The 19,924-nt window shown below is 42.8% G+C and overlaps 1 protein-coding gene across 1 annotated transcript in view; it reads left to right on the top strand.

Moving 5' to 3' along the window:
• atp1b3a (ATPase Na+/K+ transporting subunit beta 3a) overlaps positions 1-19,924 on the top strand; it is a 43,930-nt gene that overhangs the window by 21,274 nt on the left and 2,732 nt on the right. Inside the window, exons 3-5 of the mRNA XM_078205807.1 lie at positions 6,984-7,091; positions 7,173-7,366; positions 7,450-7,506. Of these exons, the coding sequence (XP_078061933.1) occupies positions 6,984-7,091; positions 7,173-7,366; positions 7,450-7,506 (359 nt within the window). The remainder of the gene's footprint in view (positions 1-6,983; positions 7,092-7,172; positions 7,367-7,449; positions 7,507-19,924) is intronic.

Genomic DNA, 19,924 nt, shown 5'->3' with positions numbered 1-19,924 from the left:
GAAGAAGTTTTAGAAACCAGCAAAGGGTAACCAAAAAAAAATTGACAAAAGAAGGCAAAAATACAGAAAGTAACATAGCAAGACATATAAAAACAAAGGCCAAAGTTTTCCTGCCATTACCATCAGTGGGATCTTCCACTCCCGCCAACAGCAACCTCCCGCCGTGGGTTCCCCTCGTGGTGGAGGATGAGAATAATGGGAAAACCGGTTTGCACCAGTGGGACCAGAAGATCCCACGGCTGGCCAATGGCAGGCCGTTTTCGCCACCGCAAAACAGTGAGGAAAATTCCGCCCTAATTGTGAGAACTTCTGTGAGTTATTTTAAGAAAGCAGAAGAGAGTGCAAAAGTAAACATGGGCCCTTTAGAGTCTGAGACAGGAGAAATTATAATGGGAATAAGAAAATGGAGAGACGTTAAACCAATATTTTATGTTTGTCTTCATGCTAGAAGACAGACCCTACCAATGATAGTGGGGAATCAAGAGCTAATGAGAGTGAGAAACTTGAAGTAACTAATTATTAGTAAAGAAAAAGTAGTGGAGAAGTGAATAGGACTAAAAGCAGACAAATCCCTTGTATCTGACGACATGTATCCTAAGCTTCTAAATGAGGTAGCTGCATAGAGTGAATGCATTGTTTATGATCTTTTAAAAATTCTGGAGTGGCCCCATTGGATTGGAAGTTAGCAAATGTAACACCATTATCCGAGAAAGGGAGGGACCTTACAGGCCAATTGGCCTGACATTATTTGTCAGAAAATGCTGGACCTCATGATTAAGGAATTAGTAACAGGGCATCAAGCAAATGATAACATGGTTAGACTGAGTCAGCCTGCTTTTATGAAAGTGAAATCGTGCCTGACAAATCCATGATGAAGATGTAACTAGCAGGGTAAGTAAAGGGGAACTAGTGGATTTTCAGAAAGCATTCAGTAAGGTGCCAGATGCTGTTCAAGACAAATGTGCATGAAGCTGGTGTTGATAGAAGATTGGTTGAAGAACAGAAAACAAATTGTTCATATTGGGGTTCTAAAATGATTGGTGCTTAGCTATTTACAATCTGTATTTATGATCTAGATGAAAGGGCCGAGACTCATGTATCCAAGTTTGCCGATGATACAAAGTTAAATGGAAAAGTAAAAGTGAAGAGGACAAAATGAGGCAAAGGGATAGAGACAGATTAGGCTAGTTGGCAATGAGATGCCAGATGAAGAATAATGTGAGGAATTGCGAGGTTATTTACTTTGGTAGGGAAAATTGCAAAGTGGCATACTATTTAAATGGTGAGATACTGTTATGGGCTAAGAATTGTCTACTTTTCAAGTTGTGATTACAGTGGAGGTGGGCAGCACTTAAACTTGGTGGACTTCAGCTTCAATTAGGTAGAGGGCATTGTGCAGAACTTTCACTCTCTGCAGCTTCTGCTCCATCTCCTTGTTGCATTGCAGACTCAGAGTCATTGCCACTACAGCCCCCAAATATGGTGCACCCTTTGTGTGGATGGCACTGGAACCTGTGCCCTCCCTTTGAGGATGCAGTAACAGTCCCGGTCAAATCCAAACAACACACAAATTAGGCATTCTGGCATTACATCAGTCAGTAGGGTTATATGCCATCAGGATAATGCTCCTTCTGAGGCCTCTGGTACTAGTCAGGGATGCCTTGCCTGAGATACCATGCGGGCAGCCCTGGGTGGAGCTGTGCAAACCTCCAGGAGCCTCCCTGCTACCACTTGCAGCATTCTTAGCACATATATGCGTGTCCTGGGCACATGAAAAACAGAATGTTAACATGCAGTTTGGAAGAGCAAATGGTAGGTTGGCCTTTATTGCAAAGGTGTTGGGGTGTAAGGGTAAGGAATTCTTGCTGTAGTTGCACTTGATTTTGGTGAGACCCCACTTGAAATACTGTGTACAGTTCTGTTCTCTGTACCACAGGAAGGATATACTTGCCTTAGAGGGGATGTAACAATTGCGCATTAGACTGATTCCTGGGTTTATCCTATGAGTAGAATGGGCCTGTTTAGAAGAATGAGGGGTGACCTCATTGAGACATATTAAAGTGCTGGGAGGGTAGATGCTGAGCAGCTGGTTCTGCTAACTGAATGGTCTAGAACTGGGGGGGGGGGTACGGTCTCAAGATAAGGGGGTGATCATTTAGAACTAAGGTGAGAATTTTCTTCACTCAGAGGCTTGTGAAGCTTTGGAATCCTCACCCCAGAGGGTTGTAAATTCTCAGTTATTGAGAATATTAAATGCTGGATGGATAGATTTTTGAAGTATAGGATGGCGATGAGGATTGGGTAGAAAAGTCAAGGTGAGGTTAAAGATGAACCATGATCTTATTGGATGGTGAGGGAGGCTGAAGGGACTATTTTGACCTACTCCAGCTCCTATTTCTTAAATATTTATGTAACTGACTTCTGCTGTAATTGAACGATTGTTCCTTTAGAGGCATAGATGATGGAGACTTTCATTTTATTCATTCATTGTCGGATTTGAGCAATGCTGAGAAGGCCAGCATTTAATCCCATTCCTAACTGCCTTTGAGAAAGTGGAGGCAAGTTGCCTACTTGAACCACTGAAGTCAATCAGGTTTAGATACATCCACAGCACTGTTACGTAGGAAGCTTCTGGATTTTGACTCCGTGACAGTGAGGCAACAGTGATATAATTCCAAGTCAGTGTGGTGCGTGACTCAGAGGGGAACTTCAGAGTGATGTTAGAATCATAGACACATGTTCCCATGCATCTGCTGTTGTTGCTCTTAAATGTTGTAGGGGTCACAGATTTAGAAGGTTATGAGAAAATCTTGCACATTCTTGTGCGTAGGTTTGTGAATACAGTTCTGTACACAAGCTGTTACAGACTGGAGCTATTAAAGAGATCACTCAAGAGCAAGAAAACTGGAGTTCTATTCCATGACTTTGTTGTCCTGAAAATTAAATTCAATTTTGTCTATCTTGAATCTCTGCACTTAATGTCTTAATTCATAAGGAGAAGTTTAAGATATCATCCAATTGCCCTCCAAATTGGCTAGCCATCTGATCTGATGTTGAATACCACCAAAATCCTGCTGGCGTTCACCCTGGTGGGATCTTACGGTCCCGCCAATGGTGCACCCCTGCCACGGGCTTCCTAGCAGCAAGGAGGTTGTTCAGCGGGAAACTCCATTGACAACGGCAGGACAAGATCCTGCCACAGTGAGTAGCACACCGCCTCATAGAATCATACAGCACAGAAGAGGCCTTTGGACCATCGAGTTCTCTCCAACACATTAGAAACACCTGAACTCCTGCTTAATTCCATCTGCTAGCACTTGGCCCATAGCCTTGAATGTTATGACATGCCAAGTGCTCATCCAGGTGCTTTGTAAAAGATGTGAGGCAACCCACCTCCATCACTCTCCCAGGCAGTGCATTCCAGACTGTCACCACCCTTTGGGTAAAAAGGTTTATCCTCACATCTTCCCCTAAACTTCCTGCCCCTTTCCTTTAATCTATGTCCCCTTGTGACTCACCCTTCAACTAAGGGGAACAACTGCTCCCTATCCACTCTGTCCATGTCCCTCATAATGTTGTACACCTCGATCAGGTCACCCCTCAGTCTTCTCTGCTCCAATAAAAACAACCCAAGCCTACCCAACCTCTCTTCATAACTTAAACGTCCATCCCAGGCAGCATTCTGGTGAATCTCCTCTGCACCCCCTCCAGTGCAATCACATCCTTCCTATCATTTGGCCACCAAAACTGCACACAGCACTCCAGCTGTGGCCTCACCAATGTTCTATACAACTCCAACATGACTTCTCTGCTTTTGTAATCTCTGCCTCAATTGATAAAGGCAAGTGTCGCATATGTCTTTTTCACCACCTTACTAACATGCCCTTCCACCTTCAGAGATCTCTGAACAAACCCGCCAAGGTCCCTTTGTTCCACAGAACGTCCTAGTGTCCTACCATTCATTGAATACTTTCTTGTCAAATTACTCCTTCTAAGTGTATCACCTCACACTTTTCTGGGTTAAATTCCATCTGTCCATTTGACCGTTCCGTCAATATCTTCTTGTAGCCCAAGACATTCTGCCTCGCTGTTAACCACCTGGCCAATCTTTGTGACATCCACAAACTTACTAATTCTACACCCCACATTGTCATCAATGTCATTTATATAAATAACAAATAATAGGGGGCCCAACATAGATCCCTGTGGTACGCCACTGAACACTGGCTTTCAGTCACTAAAGTAGCCTTCTGTCATCACCCTCTGTCTCCTACAACTGAGCCAATTTTGAATCCATTTTATCAAATTACCATGTATCCCATGTGAATTTACCTTCTTTACAAGTCTCCCATGACTTTAAAGACTTTGCTGAAATCCATATAAGCCACATTGACTGCACTACCCTCGCCTACACATCTCAAAGCATTTGTTAAGCATGACCTCCCTCTGACGAAGCCATGCTGACTATCCCTGATGTATCTTTGGCAATGGCTTCTTGATAGTCACAGCAACAGCTTTGTTATGCAAGAAGAATTTGATGTACACTTAGATTAGCCAGTCCTGAATATTGGCATCATGTGCCTAGTCCTCAGTAGAAGGTCAGATGTTTTGAGCATGAGTGATTTGACAGGATGAGTCTGAGAACTACAGTCAGAATACAATTCCAGTCTGAGCTTGATTATCCTTCAGGGAAATGTTCATATTAAAAGTGGAAAACGCCATTGGAAGCACTTCATCCACTGATGTCAGGAAAACTGCTTCAAGCTCTGTGGGAGCAATGTGGCATGAATGTTCACAGTCCATGTTGCTGCTATTTCAACCAATCACCCTCTGACAAGTGAGATAAAGTGGTGTTCTGCATGAGAAGAGGTACAACCCTTCTTTGCTTCAATAGTCCAGACTTATGTTTAGTTCCAAATAAACTGTCAAGCGTTTTAAGTCTGTATGTTCTTGTAAACTGATGTTGTTTGCCCTTTAAAATTGCAGCTTTGACCTGTGTGTTACCAAGCAGAATCAGCAAACCTACGTCATTGGGCTATTCTCAATCTGGATTGAGGATGGGACTTTTCAGCAGTCTCAGCTGTCAGTCATGTCCTGGATTAGTCTTGTTTTCACATGTCTCAGACGATGGGTGACACAGTGGTTAGCACTGCTGCCTCATAGACCCGGGTTTGATTCCCGGCTTGGGTCACTGTGTGGAGTTTGCACATTCTCCCTGTGTCTGCGTGGGTTTCCTCCGGATGCTTCGGTTTCCTTCCACAGTCCAAAGATGTGCAGGTTAGGTGGATTGGCCGTGCTAAATTGACCCTTAGTGTCAGGGGGACTAGCATGGCGTAAATGCATGGCGTTATGGGGATATAGGGCCTGGGTGGGATTGTGGTCAGTGTAGACTTGATGGGCCAAAAGGCCTCCTTCTGCACGGTAGGGATTTTATGATTGATATGCTGAGGTTTTATCCATTCTCGAGGTTTCACTGAGAGGAGACACCATTTGATTTATTTACATAGGAATTTCCATATAGAATACCTTTCCCAGTCTTCAGTTTGATTTTCATCAGGTTTCCAACAAATTTTAATTCCTTGCCTACAGTGTGTCATACATCTATGGTATTTTTCCTGATTCAACATTGAGTTGATAAAATGTTAATTGTAGGCTGTTTGTAGCCTTTGCCACTTTTAAAAGTACAGACTTCATATAAAAAGCTCCATTCTGGCAACCAACGTACCCTCTTTTTTTTTAATGGTGTATGGGTCCTTTAAGTTTTTTTGTGGCCATGCTCACAAGGGATTGACTGGTGCACGGCTGGAGGGAACATTGATTGCAGCACCTCTTTTTCTGACCTGGTACGGCTAAGACTTTTGTTTTAGTGTATTGAAAATGCAGCCATATATCTAGATCTAATTTCTCGAACACATTCAACTGTTTTATACCTCCTAATTCATGCCAAGATTATTAATTGTCACTAGGAGTGACCACGTTTGTTCTAAAGGTGCATCGGAGTGTTTTAGAACTTTTCGCCAGACTCTGATGCTGTCCAATATTTTGTTGAAGAAAGAAATAGGCAGTGGCTGGTCGTTAGCGGGTTGTATGGGAGGTAACCTGATTTGAAAGTGAGAAATGATGATTTTCGCCAAGCTGAAATATCATACACTTTTAAAACTGGCGGCACAGTGATACAGTGGTTAGCACTGCTGCCTTACAGCTCCAAGGAGCTGGGTTTGATTCCCAGCTTGGGTCACTGTCTGTGTGGAGTCAGCACATTCTCCCCGTGTCTGCGTGGGTTTCCTCCCACAGTCCAAAGATGTGTGGGTTAAGTTCATTGGTCATGCTAAATTGCCCCTTAGTGTTCCAGGATGTGTAGGTTAGAGGGATTAGGGGGGTAAATTTGTGGGGATAGGGTCTGGGTGGGATTGTTGTCAGTGCAGACTCGATGGGTCGAATAGCCTCCTTCTGCACTGTAGTGTTTCTATGAAAACATCTGAATTTTAAAAATCCAAATCCAGGAATTGACATTTCACAAACATAGTTAGTTTTTGAGGGCCAGCAAAGGTGTTCAGCAGTAATTATGAACTTAGTATGTCATTAGAAAACCCATTCAACGACGTGTAACTTTTTCAAGAGTTTGTACAACAAGATTAATAGCATTAAAGTGCAACTTTTCATCGTTTTATTGGATCTTCTATATGAATGCATGATGATGCTTGGGGAATGTTAGCAATGCACCCAATGGGGAAGAAGTATAGGATCACTGACAACAACTTCAGCGTGTTTAACTGTGCATATACAGACTAGAGATGTTGCTGTCAGTTCCAAAAGTATAATGGTGGTAAATGTCGACAGTTTCGCCGTCATTACTATTGCAAAACCTGGGCCAGCGAAAAGATCTTTGATAAAGTAACGATCAGAATTTGTCCAGAATGAAAGAAAGGAATGTCCCTGGATATTTCAAACAACTAATTGCAATTTATTTCCTTTATTTATAGGTCTTATGATTAGACCAAAAGTAGGTTCTTCCCTGGAAATTGTATTTAACAAATCTGACGCCAAGTCTTATGAAAAATACGTGACTGCTCTCGATGGTTTTCTAAAACGTAAGTATTGGCCAGTTTGAGTATTTTCTAGAATTCCTTGTATGCTTAATTCATTCTTCTTGAAATACTTCTTTTCAATAGCTTATGACGACTTGATACAAGCACAAAAAAATATTATCTGTCACCCTGGAGAATACCTCACACAGCCTTCCCATATATTGATAAAAAAGGCATGTCAATTTAACCGAACGATGCTGGGTGACTGCTCTGGAGCAAACAACAGCAGTTTTGGCTATAATGAGGGAAAGCCTTGTGTCTTGGTTAAAATGAATAGAGTAAGTATTCCTTAAGACATACCTGCTTGAAAGTATACTTAAATAGCTGGCTTTGAAACTAAATCTTACAATTATTTTTCTAGATAATTGGATTACAGGCAGGTGCGGGGAACAATCCTATCATAAACTGTACATCCAAGGTCAGTTATAAACCATGTTCCTCTATTGGGATTTTGCATTAAAAAATCTTCAGTTGTCACTGATTGTGTTCAGGACTCAGTTGATTGCTGCGGTGAGCAATGTAGAGAGGCATGTGATGGTTCTGTTCTCCCCACCGCCCTGCCTTGCCCTCCATTCCTTCCAGCCCCCTCAAATCGAGACAAGTCATCTTCATTCTTTTATAGATAAATATATGAACGGAACTTCCAGATTTTAAGCTTCAAACCCCAGTCCACCAGAATTAATCGAGTGACAATATACCACAGTTCAAACAAGGTAACAGTGGCTTCGAGAGGAATTGTTATCCTCGTTACTGAAAATAAACCACAAGCCTATCCGTCTCCTATCTTTTTGCAGGATACTTTGCTCTCGACCCATACTTTCCATTGTATATTTTTAAGCCTATTTCCCAATTCTTAGCTTTTGCTTTTGAATTTATCATCCATCTCTCTGATTTGCCTGAACCCCAAAGCTCCTTTTCCCCTCCTCGCATGCCCACAAGCTATAGACTATGCAGTCTCTGCACTGGTCTCTCCAAGACCAGATGCAGCCTTTGCACTGGCAATCTAACCCTCAGTCCTGAAATGGTGTGTGTTTGCAATATTAATTACTGGCTGTGTGTATCTTAATTTCATTGGGAATCTAATTTATGTATTATTTTTGTTTCTTTTTTGTAAACAGTTTATTAAGAAGTCTTTCATCTACCAGATATAATAAATTGAAAGCTTAGTTATTTATACAATTATAATTGGGTATTATAATTTCATATGAGTGTTTATATAATGAAAAACATGAATTCAGTATTTATATGTGAAGATTTTTCTTTTCTATAGTCGTGCATTATATCCTGCAGATCTGCTTTAATCCATCCCAACTATTTGACCATTAATGCAATGTTGCTTATGTGGTTATCAGTCCCTGTACTCCTGGTCAAACTATTGCTCTGTAGTTGAGTCCCAGCTTCCCAAATCCTCTTTGAGCCCAAGCTTGATCCCCAAGCACCAGCTCCCATCCTCCGTCCCTGACCTGCCTACTCATCGCACGCATGATGTGCCTCAGGTTCCACCACCAAAGAGTCAAGATCCTTCCTACGGTTCCAAAGACTTGGAGCTCCGAGTCTGCCTCCAGATCTCCGTGACAGGTGAGAGTAAAGGGAAAGTGGGAGAGGTTCAGAAGCATATAACATATCAGAAACCCGGAAAAGGACTTCTGCAATGAAAGTCAGCATATGAGAGGCAATTGGAATAAGAGGTGGACAGGAAAGCAGAGAGAATAGAGGAGTGGCCGACTAAAGAGTGAGAAACACTCATTTCAGTGCACGCTGGAGATAAAGTTAAAGTTTATTTATTAGTGTCACAAGTAGGCTTACGTTAACACTACAGTGAAGTTACTGTGAAAATCCCCTATTCACCACACTCTGGCGCCTGTTCGGGTACACTGAGGGAGAATTTAACATGGCCAATGCACATAACCAGCACGTCTTTCAGACTGTGGGAGGAAACCGGAGGATCCGGAGGAAACCCAGGCAGAAAGGGGGAACGTGCAGATTCCGCACAGACAGTCACCCAAGCCAGGAATTGAACCCTGGTCCCTGACACTGTAAGGCAGCAGTGCTAAACACTGTGCCACTGAGCTGATTCAGCTATTGTTGTATTTGAGGGATGATCAGTAGGAAATGATAACAACCAAAGGTGTCTTTTCTACCTGTTTCCCTCCAGGCTAGGCCCAGAGCCTAGTTGTCATCCATAATAAAAGCAGAAAATGTTGGAAATACTCAGTGGGTCAGACAACATTTGTGGAGAGAGACACCGAGTGGACGGAATTAATCTTTTCCCATGTGTGTCCTGCCCATTGATTGAAGAATTGTTGCAAAACCTGCGTCGCTCCCATGGGGGTGGCCCACCCTAATTAAGTGCTTTCAGGCACTTAACCGACCAGCATTAGGCCTTCCCCAAGATTTAGCATCCGGGTGAAAGAAATCCCACCTCGAGAACGGCCTACCAATCTGAAACCAGTGTCAGCAGCACCGCTGGGAGGGTTCGCTGCTGCTGTGAGTGCTCCATGGGCTCCATCAGGGATTGTCACTGGACCCCTGGACTCAGGTGAGTGAGGGCAGGATTGGAGCCACAAGAGGGAGTAGGCAGGAGGGTCGGGGGCAAGGGCAGGGGGTGGCTTTCATCCCCACCCCTCTTCCATTGCCAGATCCCTTGTTTGAGCGCAGGAAGATTGGCAGTGTGGTAGGCTGCTGGCTAACCCGTAGGGGTTGCTGGGTGGCATTCCAGAGGTACAGAAAAGCCACGTGACTCCTGTTCAGTCCCTGAGCCACTGCTAACTTCCAGTGATCTCAGCGATAATTTGTGTCAATTGGCTCATCAATGTTGTTTTCTCACAGCCGGGAGACTGACACCTCGCCCACAATTAAGTGGCCCAGGCCACCATCTTTCCCACTGCAACTGGCCGGATTAAATCCTGCTCAATGTTTCAGAGTCGTCAACCTTCTGTCTCGCAAACATTAGAGATGGTTACAAACCAATTCAGAGGCAGAAAAGAACAAAAGGGAAAGTCTCATAGACAGGACTGATGAAATGTTAAAAGGAATGATGCTGCAAGTCCAAAAGATGTGGTAATAGGACAAGTTTTTTTTAAAAAGCAGAAGATTGGTTTAGAGATGCTGTAAATTTCAGTAGCAGGATCAGTTCCAGTATTTGCTGTCTGAATGAATGGGAGCAGATGTTATTGTCCCTGCTTTATTCTTGATGAAAGTGTTTTGGCCACAAATTTCCAAATCCATTTTATGTTATAGATGCCAATACAACGTTGTAGCTATCTGCATACTCAATTTTCTTTTAGCGTATTTTCACTCCAAGACTGATTTTTTAACCACTGGGAGAATAGTGAGGGAGTGGTGGAAGGATTCCTGAGCTGATTATCAGCCTGTTGAATGCTCCTTTAGTGGCAAACAAGTCCTGGCACTTGACTCAAAACCGGAGGTTCTGATCCAACGGTAAAGAGGCCACCAGTGTGCCACAAGGCTGGTATTTGTTGAGCTTCCACAGGTAGCTTGTACCATGGTGATACCAGTCCTGTGTTACTAGTGGTGGCCCTTGGATTGGGTTTGGAGCAGGCTATGGGTGTCTGGAGAAGGTAATAGTGAGCAATTGTTGCACATGTGGAATGGTGTTATTATAAAAAAATAAATTTGTAAACCTTAACCTTTGGCTTCTGTTGAAGAATCTGGTGGGTTCATGAACATAGAACATAGAAAGCCACAGCACAAACAGGCCCTTCGGCCCACAAGTTGCGCCGATCACATCCCCACCTCTAGGCCTATCTATAGCCCTCAATCCCATTAAATCCCATGTACTCATCCAGAAGTCTCTTAAAAGACCCCAACGAGTTTGCCTCCACCACCACCGACGTCAGCCGATTCCACTCACCCACCACCCTCTGAGTGAAAAACTTACCCCTGACATCTCCTCTGTACCTACCCCCCAGCACCTTAAACCTGTGTCCTCTCGTAGCAACCATTTCAGCCCTTGGAAATAGCCTCTGAGAGTCTACCCTATCCAGACCTCTCAACATCTTGTAAACCTCTATCAGGTCACCTCTCATCCTTCGTCTCTCCAGGGAGAAGAGACCAAGCTCCCTCAACCTATCCTCATAAGGCATGCCCCCCAATCCAGGCAACATCCTTGTAAATCTCCTCTGCACCCTTTCAATGGCTTCAACATCTTTCCTGTAATGAGGTGACCAGAACTGCGCGCAGTACTCCAAGTGGGGTCTAACCAGGGTCCTATAAAGCTGCAGCATTATCTCCCGACTCCTAAACTCAATCCCTCGATTAATGAAGGCCAGTACGCCGTACGCCTTCTTGACCGCATCCTCCACCTGCGAGGCCGATGAGATGACTAATTTGTCAAAGAGGTCCTTCTGCAGGTGTTGAACCTTTAATTTGTACAGTTAAGGGATCGAACATTTTTAGGCATTTACCTGAAAACACTCACAAAATGGGCTCCACAAATGTGCAGTGAGAGTCAAGCCTGTGGAGGCTGGATGCAGGTTGTCCCAAAGCTAAATCGAAACAGGCAGCTCTCCCGTGGCATTGACCATGCTATACTGGAGAATACACTGTTTTCTGATAGCAGGCTTATTGCATTAAGGCCCAGATTTTGGGATGAGTGGCAAAGTAACAACATTTGCCACTGACCTTAAATAAGGTTGTCCACAAAGATCTAGCGATCTCTGTGGCATGGATTTCACCTTTCCCGATTGTTATTTTGATTCTGGCACCAACTTAAGTCATTAGTCTCCTGCAATAGCGATGTCCTCAAGCAGGCAAACCAGCCAATTAAATTGAAGAATTCTCACAGACAGCAAAACAGGAAGTAAAATGTACTGATTATCCTTCACTTTTTATACAAATAAATTATTTGAATATACGTGAGAGGATATGTTAATTTGATTCTGGCAGCAATTTGAGATGTCAGCCTCCTGCAATAGCGTGGTCCTCAAGCAGGCAAACCAGCCAATCAAATTGAAGAATTCTCACAGACAGCAAAGCAGGAAGTAAAATGTACTGATGATCCTTCACCTTTTATACAAATAAATGATTTGAAAATACGTGAGGGGATAAGGTAGAAATTATAAAACATTTTAAAATTTAAATTAAAAAGCTCTGGATTTATTTTATTGCAGTGTATGAATTTGACACTCCATGGATTTGAAATGAGCTTTTCAGGGTCACTGAGGCTTAGTAGCCCATTAAAAACTCAATTACATCTCATTCAACAAAGTGTACCTTTTTGGGTTTTTTTAAAAAAGGAACACCTGTTCAAGTGCTTTCTAAAGGTTGCCACCTCTGGGGACTTCAGTACCGCACCATGTGGAGGAGAAGGAAGTCACTGACAGCAACTCCGGGAGTTCTACATTTAACTGAGCATTTCTGGTTGGCAGAAGTTGCTCTCAGTTTCAGTGGTATTGCCGGCAAATGCTGACAGTTTTGCTCGTGTTACAGTCGCAGAGCTTGGGCCGGTGTTATGGACAATGTATTGCGACGGCAGCCATCCATCTCGTAAGGTGATGCTTTGCACTGCAGTGGTCAACTGTGTTCGGCATTGCCTGGTGTGGCTCCGGATGCACCCGGGCCATGATTGTCTCTCCTGAACTTGCTGCAGAGGAAGATAGTGGGCTGAGAATATGCACGATTCGTGGTGTCTCTTTTCTCTGGGCCCTCTTCTGGATAGTTGAACATTTCATTTCTGTTCAACTCTTGCGAGGTCACTTTCCAGAAGTTACAGCCCAGTTTAAAAATAAGGGATCTCCCATTTAAAATGGACATGAGGAGGTTTTATTCTTTCAGGTTAATAAGATTTTAAAATTCTCTTTCCCAGCAAGCAGTGGAGGCTGGGTCAGTGAACATATTCCAAAGTTTTTGATCGACAAGGGAGACATGGGTTATGAGGGAGAGGCAGGAAAGTGGAATTAAGGCTAAGATCAACCATGATCTTATCCAATAGCAGGGCAGGCTCGTGGGGTGGAATGCTCCTATTTTCTATTACCTTCTGATGTATTGTTTATGAAGTTTTTAAAGTTAAAGTTTTAAAGTTATTTATTAGCGTCACAAGTAGGCTTACATTAACATTGCAATGAAGTTACTGTGAAAATCCCCTAGCTGCCACACTCCAGCGCCTGTTCGGGTTACACTGAGGGAGAATTTAGCATGGCCAATGCACCTAACTAGCACGTCTTTTGAACTGTGGGAGGAAACCGGAGCACCCGGAGGAAACTCACACAAACACAGGGAGGAAGTGCAGACTCCGCACAGACAGGGACCCAACCTGGGTCCCTGGCATTGTGATGCAGCTCCATGGCAGCAGTGCTAACCACTGTGCCATGGAGAGCAGCTTACAGAGCTGTGGAAAGTAGGTGTGCATGGAGAAGGGAGATAACAAGGTAAAGGGCTGTTAGGGCTGTCTTGAAGGCAGTGAAAAAATTATTGAGGTGGATGAGATGAGATTGTTCCAGAGGCTGTGGAGATGGCGGATGTTGATGGTGAAGTAGAGGAAATGACAAGTCAGTCTGTGTTGGATAGGTGGAGAGTGTTTTCATGGTATATAAGGCTGAAGGAGGTTACGGAGGTAAGAAGGAGTGAGGCACAGTACAAGAAGCTTATTCCATTATCTGGGACAGAGGGAGCCACTGAAACCTGGGAAAGATTGAGGTGGCTGAGAATGAAGGCTGGATCAGCTGTGGTTTGAAGAGAGGGAAATAATGAGGCCTACTATCCTGAACTTTGGAGAATCCCAAAAATGTTAAGGAGCCAAAAGGTGAGGTTGTATCTTGTATCTAAGGCACCATGGATGTACACCAGATATATGCAATGAAAAGTTATTAGTGGCATTACATAGATGGGCTTAACCAGGAGCAAACCAAGTGCTGTAGAATATGGAGATGAGATTTGTTTCAGAAGGAAGGAATGGTTAATGGAGCTTTAAGGCAGCAGAGAGGTGAGAACGTAACTTTAAAGCTACAATGCATTCCAACACTGTAGTCTGCACTTGGGCAATAACAAAAATTTGCTTTACTTTTATTTACCTTTCCATCTCTTCTGTTTTCAACCTTGGGTGTTTCCTGCAATATACGTATCTTCATCCCTGCTAAAGTTTCTTAAAAAAAAGCTTGATCAGCCAATCAGTCTTTTGGAACCAAGAAGCATTGATGCAATACAAGAGAGCAACATTTCCTCTATTTGCCTTCAGATAAGACAAGTGTGCACTAATGGGTGGACAAGTAGTGGGGTGATTTCTGGTGATTAAGTTCATTAAATTTAGGAGAGATTCCTGATTGCCATGTGTTCAACATCACTCAATATTAAAGACTTAATGCACAAATCTGTAAGTTTAATGGGTGAAAATAAACTGCTGCATTGATTTTTAAGGGGCCCAGTGGTTGATTAATTGGGGCAAAAAGCTAGGTTTATTTTTGAAAGGATGATGCAGTTGATTTTCTATACTAATATTTTCAAGAGCTTTTGACAGCGTTCTATACTGAAGAACAGGGGTGAGGCAAAGAATTGCAAAATAGTGAAGATGTCCCTCCGTAATTAGATTAGGTGTTGGTTATTTGTAGCTGGACTAGGTGGTTACCTAATCTGAAGAAGAATTATTGTCCTTGGAATAGCAAAGAGATGAGCAATGAAAATTATTCAAAATAGGAATTTCTTGTGGAAATAACAAAGTAATAGAACTTCTTTTCCTACAAATAGTGACCTAATTGAAGATTTCATGAAGGGGATGGATAAACATGCAGAAAAAAATGTTGCTCACAATAATAAAATGTTCCTCGGAGACACGTGTTTAAAAACTATGAAGTTAAGAGAAACAAAATGTGTTTTTGACAAATGGTAGTATTGGGATAAAGTATAAAGCTATTGTGTCAGTTAAAACTGCATCAAAGAAGAAACAACATTCCTTCTTGAAAGGGGAGTATTATGATAATAAGGCAGGTTATTGGGATTTATATCCAGCAACCAGAAAAGTATTGTTGGGCCTGATACCCTTTCCTGTTCCGAAGGTCTAGTTTAGATTATGTGGGCTGTGCACTCTGGTACTTTGTGCTACAATGCAGAGAAAAACTTGTTTACTTTTAATATTCCTTCACATGACATTCCGAGCTCAGGAGATAAGGCAATCTTAAGAATAGTCCGAAGTACCTGGTACGATTGATTAAAGAACTGTAAAGGCTAGAAATTAATTGTAGTTAACTTCTGCGATTAACACATTCACGTTTCTATTGATTTTCTAATGTGCATTCATCCCAGTTGCATCTGTGCGAAAATAGAAGCTCGGATTTTCTAAATTACTTAAATTTTATTTTCCTCGAGTTACTTGTACTATTCTGAGCTGCTCACTGAAATTACTGACTTTCATTTTACATTACTCACTTAGTTCTGGCTTGCGCAATCATAAGTTCATAATTGAGTTTGAAAACTTGATAGTTTTGGCAGGATGATGGGGAGCGGTGAAACACAGTTCAGACTCAATCCGCAGCACGCTATTATAAAGTGTAATGGTGCATCTTGCCACTTGAAGAACCTTTTTAAGATTCAGACCATATGCATGCACAGTCCATTTGCACAACATTATTTGCACGGGGTAGTAGCAACACCAACAAAATTGACCCTTAACTCATTAACTCATGAATTAAAACTCCGGTAGGATGTACAGGCCTCTGATACCGAGACACCACCGTAGTGGGTTGGATCTCAACAATGATGAGATGCAGTACAGTAAAGAGGTAGAGAATCTGGTGAACTGATGCAACGTCAATAATCTCTCCCTCAATGTCAACAAAACGAAGGAGATAGTCATCGATTTCAGGAAGATAGTGGAGGACATGCCCCTGTCTACATCAACGGGGACGAAGTGGAAAGTTGAGAGCTTCAAGTTTCTAGGTGTCTAGCTTACCAACAACCTGCCCTGGTCCCTCCATGTGGACGTTATAGTTAAAGCCCACCAAAGCCTCTACTTTCTCAGGAGGCTAAGGAAATTTGACATGTCCGCTACGACTCTCACCAACTTTTACAGATGCATCATAGAAAGCATCCTTTCTGGTTTTTTAACAGCTTGATATGGCTACTGCTTCAAAACTGCAAAAAACTACAAAGGGTCATGAACGAAGCCCAATCCATCACTCAAACCAGGTTCCCACCCATTGGCTCTGTCTACACTTTCCATGCCTCGCAGCTAGCATAATCAAGGACTCCACGCACCCCGGACATTCTCTCTTCCACCATCATCCATCGAGAACAAGACACAAAAGTCTGAGGACACGTGCCAACTGATTCAAGAACAGCTTCTTCGCTGCTGCCATCAGACTTTTGAATGGATCTACCTCATTAAGTTGATCTTTCTCTACACCCTAGCAATGACTGCAACACTACATTCTTCACTCTCTTCTTTCCTCCTCTATGTACGGTATGCTTTGCCTGTATAGCGCGCAGGAAACAATACTTTTCACTGTATACTAATACATGTGACAATAATAAATCAGATCAAAGGAGTGTGGTGAATTCACAGGCTCAACAGCATTGTCAGAGGGAAGCATTAATTGACACATACCAGACATCAGTTTTCATGCCGACAGTTACATTTATCACCTGTTGCTATGGGCTGTCCATGTTTACTGTCAAAAAGGAGTTAAACTTTCTAAAGTTCTCTGCACTCAAGTCTCTTTTGTCTACGTGCTAACTTCAGTGCAGCCATGGCCACATAATCAAGTGGTCCTGACATGTCCGCGTATAAATACTAAGCTATGTTAAAAGTGCACAATATTTGTATGAATTCATAAATGGGTAAACAGGAATAAGTTTTTATGCTGGATTCAATTTTTTGGGTGATAATAGTGTTAATAATAAACTTGAAAGAGATGGGTGCAATAATTATGTCAATTATTATGGGAGGAGTTTGAATTAATTTCAAATTAGTTCAAAGGGGGAGGGGATACAGACTGTTAACAGAATAAGGGCACAGAATCACACAGCAAAACCAGCAAATCAGAGGGAGTGCTGCTGCATTAAGTTCCAAGGAAGTAAGGCCAGGCTGGATAGCCTCTAGTTTAATACCAGGAGTATTGCAGGTAAAACGGATGAGTTGAGGGCAATGATTGACACGTGGAAGTGGAAGCCATCACAGACATGTTGGAAGGAAGGACACAATTGGCAACTCAACATTCGGAATATAGAATCTTCAGGCAAGACAGGGGAGGAGTTAAAAGAGGAAGATGCATTGCATTATGTTAGTTAAGGAGTCAGCTACTGCAGTAAGGAGAGATTATATCTTGGAGGGGGCATCAAATGAAGTTTTTTGGGTAAGGTTTAGGAATAAATAAGTGGCAGTCACATTGGTAGGTGTTTATTATAGACCCCCCAGATAGTCAGAGGGATATTGAGGAGCAAATATGTACCCAGTTTGTGAAGGTGTGTAAAAATAATAATAGGGTTATTATATTAGCTGATTTCAACTTTCCCAACATTAACTGGGATATACATAGTGTTAAGGGTTTGGATGAAGTAGATTTTTTGAAATGTGTGCAGGAGAACTTTTAAAATCACTATGTGGAGGGTCCAACAAGGGAGGGAGCTGTGGTAGACCTGATTCTGGGGAATGAAGCTGGACAGGTGGTTGAGGTGGTGGTTGGGGAGCATTTTAGTGATAGTCATCACAACATGGTACAATTTAAGCTTGGTATGGACAAGGAAATAGACAAGCTGCAAAAAAAAAGTTTTGTATTGGGGGAGAGTGGATTTTAGTAAAATAAGACAGGATCTGGCCAAGACTGGGAACAGCTCCTAATGGGAAAATCTACAAAAGAGCAGTGAAGGGCATTCAAAAAGTAAATGGGGAGGATGCAAGCCCAGCATGTTCCTCTAGGGTGATGGGTAGGAATAACAGTCCCAGAGAACCATGGATGACCAGACATGTTCAGGATACAATGAGAAGGAAAAGAAATGACTTTAAAAAGTATAAGGGGAGCAAATCAGTGGAGGCATTAGTGAGGTATAGAAAGTGCAGGGTAGAGCTTAAGAAAGCAATTAGGAATGCAAAGAGGGGAAAGTAGGGAAAATCCCAAGATATTCTATAAGTAGATCAATGGGAAGCAGATAACCGGGGAAAGAATAAGCCCATTATGGACCAGGAGGCAATATGTGGGTGGAGCCAGAGGACATTGGTAGAGGGTTGAATGAATACTTCACATTTGTCTTCACCCAAGGGAATGAGGGCGATGGTATGGAATTCAGGGAGAGAGACTGTGAGGTTCTTGAGCAAATTGACAAAGGGAAGGACAGGGTACAGGAGGTGTTGGCAGCCTTAAAAGTGGATAAATTTCCAGGTCCAGATGAATTCTCAAGGGCAGCTAGGGATGGTCAATAAATGCTGGCCAGCCAGCAATGCCCATGTCCCAGGAATGAATTAAAAAACTATGTAACCTAGGCTGCTGTGGGAGCAAGGGAAGAGATTACAGGGGCTCTGACCCAAATTTTCAATTCCTCTCTGACCTCACGGGGGAGGTACCAGACAACTGGAGAACAGCTAATGTGGATTCGCTATTTAAGAAGGGTTGTGGAGATAAACCAGGGAACTACAGACCAGTGAGTCATATGTCAATGGTAGGGAAACTATTAGAGAAACTTCTGAAGGAGAGCATCTGTCTCCACTTGGAGAGGCAAAGCTTGATCAGGGATAGTCAGGATGGCTTTGTCAGAGGGAGGTCATGCCTAACAAATTTGATTGAATTTTTTGAGGAGGTGACCAGGTGTGTAGATGAGAGTTGATGTAGTTTATATGGATTTCAGCAAAGTCTTTGACAAGGTCCCACATGGGAGACTTGTAAAGAAGGTAAATTCACATGAGAAACTGGGTGATTTGGTAAAGTGGATTCAAAATTGGCTTAGTTGTAGGAGACAGAGGTTGATGACAGAAGACTGCTTTAGTGACTGGAAGCCAGTGTCCAGTGGCATACCACATGTTGGGTCCCCTTTTATTCATCATATAGATGACTAGGTGGGGGGTAGGATTAGTAAGTTCACGGATGACACAAAGATTGGATGGGTGGTTAACAGTGAGGCAGTGTCTTGGGCTACAAGAAGATATAGATGGAAGGTCAAATGGGCAGATAAGTGGCAGAAGGAATTTAACCCTGAAAAGTGTGAGGTGATACATTTTGGAGGGAGTAATTTGATAAGAAAGTATTTAATGAATGGTAGGACACTAGGAGGTTCTGTGGAACAAAGGGACCTTGGTGTGTTTGTCCACAGATCTCTGAAAGCAGAAGGGCATGCTAGTAGGGTGGTGAAAAAGGCATATGGGACACATACCTTTATCAATTGAGGCATAGATTACGAAAGCAGGGAAGTCATGATGGAGTTGTATAGAACTTTGATGAGGCCACAGCTGGAGTGCTGTGTGCAGTTTTGGTCATTACATTATCGGAAGGATGTGATTGCACTGGAGGGGCTGCAGAGGAGATTCACCAGGATGCTGCTTGAGATGGAACATTTAAGTTATGAAGAGAGGTTGCGTAGGCTTGAGTTGTTTTCATTGGAGCAGAGAAGACTGAGGGGCGACCTGATCGAGGTGTACAGGATTATGAGAGACATGGACAGAGAGTGAGCAGCAGCTGTTCCCCTTAGTTGAAGGGTCAGCCACAAGGGGACATAGGTTCAAGGTGAGGGGCAGGAAGTTTAGGGGGATGTGAGGAAAAATTTTTACCCAGAGGGTGGTGACGGTCTGGAATGCGCTGCCTAGGAGGATGGTAGAAGTGGGTTGCCTGACATCCTTTAAAAAGTATCTGGATGAATACTTGGCACATCCTAATATTCAGGACTATGGGCTAAGTACT

The sequence above is a fragment of the Mustelus asterias genome, chromosome 3, assembly GCF_964213995.1.
Source record: "Mustelus asterias chromosome 3, sMusAst1.hap1.1, whole genome shotgun sequence".
Classification (NCBI taxonomy): Eukaryota; Metazoa; Chordata; class Chondrichthyes; order Carcharhiniformes; family Triakidae; genus Mustelus; species Mustelus asterias.
Note: the sequence above shows the minus strand (reverse complement) of the source record. Positions and strands in the feature narration are given on the sequence as shown.